The sequence below is a fragment of the Peromyscus californicus genome, unplaced genomic scaffold (assembly GCF_007827085.1).
Source record: "Peromyscus californicus insignis strain IS unplaced genomic scaffold, ASM782708v3 Scaffold_6__1_contigs__length_162567912, whole genome shotgun sequence".
Taxonomy (NCBI): Eukaryota; Metazoa; Chordata; class Mammalia; order Rodentia; family Cricetidae; genus Peromyscus; species Peromyscus californicus.
In genome coordinates this window covers 27,364,923-27,371,263 of record NW_026294584.1, presented here as the reverse complement: position 1 = coordinate 27,371,263, position 6,341 = coordinate 27,364,923, and the positions used below count along the sequence as shown (strand labels likewise).

Here is a 6,341-nt window from a genome sequence, read left to right as displayed (position 1 = left end):
TAGCCATAGAAGGAGACTGCTATTCTGAGACTACTCCAAGTACCCTGTTCTCAGCATATGAGGTGTGATTTGGCATCATTATTAAAGTTCAATATCTATCTGTCTATCTGTCTGCCTGCCTATCTATCTATCTATCATCTATCTATCTATCTATCTATCTATATATATATATATATATATATATATATATATATATATATTTAGAGAACTGAACTAAAACACATGTCTTGGTGAGATTAAAATTTTTCAAAACCACACAGAAGTAAAATTATATAATGAATCTCCAGGAAACTGTCATATAACTTGAAATAGTACAAACTATGGCCAATCTTGTCTCACAACATTGTTTCCCACTCATCTTCCAGCTCACTTTCACCATTCTACTTGTTGTTTAATGTGTCATATAATTTCATAAGTAATTATTTCATAATATTTCCCCAAAAGATGTTTTAAAATAAAAACATGGGCATAAATCTAATACAACATCTTTAATGAAGGATCAGGAATTTTTTTTATAACATGATCTAGCTTATATTCGAATATACTCCTATTTTATAAATGCTATAATTTGTATTGTATTTGAAGAGATAAATGAATTACTAATATTTATTCCAAATTTTTCTACGACTTTAGCATTCATTCCTCTTTTTCATACTTTTGATAGAATACAAAACTACTTTGACAAAGATCTCTTGTGGCTGGCGTCTTCACATTTCAACTCGTATTTCCTGTAATGTGATTACTCACTACTAGGTGGCAGTACATTACTTTCAATTTTGTCCTAATTGATAAACTGAAGAACAAGAGTAAAAATTTCTGTATTCTTTCCTGAAATTCAATTTAATGAGTTTTTTCTTTTGTAAATGTCAATAAAATTGTATTAACTAAACTTTTTACAACTTTTAGTAATAGAATTAACATACTATCTGACTTTATCTCTGCTTTTATTCTACAAAGAGGCGTAAGTTTCTTGATCCAAAGCATATACTCAAGTACTTGTTTGTGATTACTTGACTACTATTATGCATTTGGGACTAAAACTATATTGTAGTATGGCTCTGTATTTCAACAGTATTGGAAATACTTGTCCAGTGAAGATAAAACTGTAAGCACATGCTGTAAGATAATGTACAAAATGACATGTGATAATGCTCTTCTGTCCTGTATGAGAAATAAAGATATTTAGAGTATGACAATGTCTTTGAAGGTTTCTTAGAAGAAGGATGAACAACACTGATATTGATGGTGGCATGATGCTTCATAACCTGGAAGCAAGAATGAGGGACACCAACGTGAATAAGCAGCAGAAGCAACTTCTCAGAATTCTTTCTAGCCCTCTTAAGAATGCACTCTCTGAGATGTAGATAATTCTGCATGTATAATAAACTTTTTATCCACATGAAATATATGGGTTGTACAAGCTATTTTCAGTTCCCAACAAAGCTGGGAGGGTAATGGGAAAAATGGAAACTTTGGGGCATTGAGGTTTGTGTCTCTGTGCTTTAAGCAATGTGGGTCCTCTTGAGTACTGAGTACTACTTAGACAACACACTTATACCAATGAGGTATAAGAAGAGTCTTTGAGGAATTAATTTCTATCAAGTGACAGGTAACTGATTGAACTCCTCTATAACTTAGCAGGGGCATTAAAAAGGACTTATTTTTTTTTCTTTTAGAAGAAAAAAATAAGAATAGTTTCTTTATGGGGTATAATAGTAACTGCTACGCTCCTGTGTTGTTTGCTTAGACTAACTTTTCTCTCCATCAAGTGCACAATTTTCATGTTGGAGATAACAGATATGATGGAAAAGAAATAAAGATTAACATAGAAAGAAGAGAAAATGGCACAGCAGAACTAGATACATAGATTCAGACTGGAAAATGAAAAGAATTATCTGTCAGGACAGTAGGAGAACGGGTAGTGGGAAAAGATATGGTAATTTCTAGAAAGTTGTCCAGAGAACAAGGACTCAATATTGAAAGTCAGACATGTGTCAGTTTATCCTTCAGACAAGTATGCAAGGTAATCTCTGTGGCTATTATGTGTCATCACAGAGAAGACAAGAAGCAACCACAGAAGGGATGAGGAGAAGCCTTGCTTTCTGTTCCTTCTGACTGCTCTTGGACGGACAGGCAGTGGGTCTACTATGCTGGACACACTGGTAGCGAGGACCCTTCTTCTTGTCCTTTATCACAGGCTTCATAAAAAGAGCAAGTGAGCAGAAGAAATATAAAACATTTAGGTAGAAAGAACACTGTCTTCATGTGGAAGCTCCTCTCAAAAGGCATTTAGGAAAGTTGTCTGGACAACATGTAATGATGTTGGGGACTTGAGAACAATCATGTTTCTCTTCTCAAAGAAAGAAGTGAGGATCCAGTTGGAGCTCAGAGTGGAAGCAACTTCTATCACAAGGACAGGAGAAGAGAGCTCAGTTCTAACTGTCTCCGTGTCTGGATGGAAAAAGGTAAGTTTGGATTCATTTTAGGAAGCCATGCTTGCTGTACACAGAATAAACTAAAGTAAATTTTTTTCAAACACACAATCACTGATTGATATAAAGAAAAAGAACCTTTTGATCACTCTCAGAAATGCTGATTAAGTCATGGTAAATATATCTACAAAGCAAACCTGTAGGTGAGCTAGATACCTCTGGTACTATGTGATGTTATCAAGCTATACATACACTGAACTTGACTGTGTTCCACTGAGCCTGAGGCTGGCTATCCATGTTGTTGATGCTCAAAACTTAGTAACAAGGGGCCTCTCAAGTGTACCAGTCCTCTTGCTGAGGATGTTCAAAGCATAATTGTAGATGTAATTCTAAAGGGTCTTATTAAATATGAAACACAGAACCAAATAAAGAGTTAAAAACCCAGAGATCGAGCAGTACCCAAGAGCTAAAACCACCTTATCTTGCCACTCGCTGCTGTCCTTCCCCTGAGAGAGAGACCTTCTTCCTGTGTCCTGTCTTTTTATTGCCTTTCTATTCTGCCTTCTCATTGACTATAAACCCAACTACATGACTTCCTCATCACTGCCTGTCTATACAGACCTCCGGTCTCTATGGTTTGTGCTGAGATTAAATGTTTGGGTCTCTGCTTGGCTATGTCCTTGAACACACAGATTCTGCCTGCCATGTGATCAGATTAAGGGCATGTGCCACCACCGACGGACTTCCGCTAAATGGCTTGCTCTTAGCTCTGATCCCCAGGCAACTTTATTAACATACAAATAAAATCACATTTCAGCACAAATAAAATATCACCATATATAATTATTACACTATGGTGCCTTGACCAACTTTACTCAAAGAAAATATTACCTTATCATTTACTTACCAGACCAAGCAACCATAATGCACAACAATGTGGTACAGATGACGGCAACATGGGCATTACCATCCATGGCCTTTCCTAAAGATCACGACAAAATGCCAAGCATTGTCTTCTCACTTGCCTTCTTCCTCCGCTCCCACCCGCACACACCCTGTCCTGTTGGCATCTTCTGGTACCTCACATCTTTCATAGCTTCATTCAGTCTTCCAGCTTTTCTAACACACCAAGGGGCTCACCAAGTTAATAGAACTAATTAGCAACTGGTAAGGTATAAACCCATCCAACTGGGCCTCAGAAATTATGTTCTTAACCACTGTAATTGTAAAACACTGGTTCTCAAAGTGTCCCCCAAGCCACCAGCAGCAATATTCTATGGAAACTTGGGAGCATTGCCAATCTCAGATGTTTCCTGACCCACTGAACCAGAGCACTCATGTTGGGACCAGCAACCTGACTTCACACACATGTTCCAAAACACAGAGTTCATCACCCATTCAAATATGAAAAACTTTTCTTCAGAGAAAAGTGGCAACATTGTTAGGATATTCACAGTTTTTATCTGGCAGTAAACCAGTGTACATATTCATACATATCCAAGTTTTTCTTCATCCTAGCAACTCTCAACCAATCCTAATTACAGCTTGTTATAATTAAAGTAAGACATATTGTTTTGGTTTAAGAGCCAAAGAGACTATTTCAGGTTTTAACTGGTGTCCCAAGCAAAGGAAGTTGTTCCAAAAATTATTTTTCCTCCTCAAAGCAAATACCCAAATTTTCACTTTAGGTCTCCAATTCATTTCCTGCTACTGGACCCAGACAAGAGTCCCAGTCAGGAATCGGGTCAGGTCCTACAGGGAGTGTTTCCTTCTGAGATTTTCATTCAGCAACCTCCTTCATGTTTTCTCTATGGAGGTGAGTTTCATACTTCAGAAGCTTGAAAAGTACATCTTCATTTTGCTAAAGACAAAACAGAAACAGAGATCCCTGTTTGTTCTTGTTTGCTTATGCAGGCTGGCTGAAATGGCGCCTGACCCTCTCTCCCATCTATCCACTTCATGTTGAAAGCCGATGAGACTTTACCCTTTATGCAGCAGAACTATGGCATCACCCTTAATGTTCAGTATTATCATGCCATTGGCATTTTGCTAATCAATCTCTTTTAAAAAGTTAAGTGCATCAAACAATCATTTTTTAAAAATAAATCTGTCAGGTCTTGAACTGAATTCAGATATTTTCCCCTGTATCAACCAGAAGATAACCAATTACCTGGAAAGACAGACAGCAAAAGCCAAATATTGATTTACCAATTAATATTTCAACCTTGCTCTAATTTCTAAAATAAAACTGGTACTGCAGGAAAATTAGTAGTTATCATCAGAAATCACAATATTTTAAATCCACAGTTCATGGACGAGTGATATCCTATCCACCCAAGATGAAATGATTGTCCTGCATGTCCTGGGTAGGACCTGGGAGGAAATGGGCAGGAGAGAGGGCACAGAAATCAAGAGTCCACTGGAATCGTGGCAGGGAAACAAGACCCTGCTCACTCCTTCTTCTTGAGGCAGATCATTCTCCTGAATACGTCTTTGAACTTAGAATTACTCAAGATGATTATGACTGAATGGCCGGCTGGATATGCTGCCATGACTTCCTTCACCACAAAGAACTGATGACTTCTGTATGGAATTCTAAATGTCATATTTGCCATGAAGGCAGCAAAGTAAGAAACAAAGAAACAAAAGAATGTCACAACGGTTTTTAATGCATTTATGTGGGCTTCTGTTCTGGCATTTGACAGCTTCTGAGATCCAGCTTGCATCCGGTACGTGTGCTTGTAAAGAGAAATGAATAACAGACAGGTGCACTTCACAAACACCATGAAGGGAAGTAGTAAGGTCAGGTTAACGAGGAGCAAGTCATTATTTTTCATTACCTTGACATCACTAATGTTTAGTTCTGTGTATCTCAGGACATACCCATCTTCAATTAAAGGGAAACCTACCTCGATACTCACAGTTGCAGTGCCCAAAGAGGCCATCAAGCTGCCCAGAAGCAGCCAAAATATGAGCTTTGAAATCCTGAATTTCAGCCAAAGAAACCAGGGCTTAGTGAAGCCTGAAATCTTGAGGCAGTAAAAGACAGAAAGACAGGCGGCAAACCAGAGGCCAACGGAGCTGAAGAACATCCAAATGAACATCATCTTTGAACCATAAATATTTTCCTCATATGCAAATGGGAAGAACACAGAGAAGAAACTCTGGGTCATCAGCATCATCTGCAGCCCGAGTCTGGACAGCCCCGTGCATATCAAGAGGATCTGCAGTATCAGCAGTTTTCTGCTCTTGGCCAAGTCATAGAAGTTCACAATGATAAGGAATCCATTCACTGTTGTCCCTAGGAGGAACTCTGCTGTCATGATGACCATGTGAAGAATAGCTAGGAAAGGGAAAGTCATGATGAATTTCAGTGTTTCTCTGGATGACCTCAGACTCTTCCTCCTGAGGGTCTTGCACACGGGAACCTTGCACACTGAGAAACCTGGCTGCCTGATGGCTCCCGGCATGTAGGAGAGGCTTATGCATGTTTTACTATAAGGAAGAAAATTAGATGACTTTGAATCGGATGCTCATCATGTGAAACTAAGAATGCAAATCCGAACATTTGAATGATGGTTGATTCTTCCAGTTAGATCCTCAGAAAATAACTGCCATGCCTGAACTACTCTGTTTTCTAATTTTGTCTTGTAAAAAAAAATCTGATTGTGAAGATGTTTCTTTTCAACCACTGCCATTACGTTTTTGTCTTTCATTTTTTTCCTAGTGTCAAAGACAACAGCCCTAGCATGCATGCTTATTTCTCTTTATTGTAGCATTTATCCAGTCTCAGATGTCCTTGTTCCAGGATATATGGCTCTTTATCCAGCACACTTTTGACTCACACTATTTCTGGAAAAACTTTAATAAATTTTCTTCTCTTTATTCATGGATAGGAACGAGGAAGGA

General features: G+C 38.1%; 1 protein-coding gene across 1 annotated transcript; it reads right to left on the bottom strand.

Annotated features, from left to right (window-relative positions):
* Nucleotides 1-4,882: 4,882 nt before the first annotated feature.
* Nucleotides 4,883-5,794, bottom strand: LOC128098722 (taste receptor type 2 member 3-like). The gene has a single exon (XM_052720108.1). It carries the CDS (start codon nt 5,792-5,794, stop codon nt 4,883-4,885), a length of 912 nt encoding a protein of 303 aa, XP_052576068.1.
* Nucleotides 5,795-6,341: the final 547 nt, after the last annotated feature.

Bases quoted from the DNA above. Each gene is read 5' to 3' on its own strand.
- LOC128098722 (XM_052720108.1), bottom strand. From the start codon at position 5,794: ATGACTTTCCCTTTCCTAGCTATTCTTCACATGGTCATCATGACAGCA.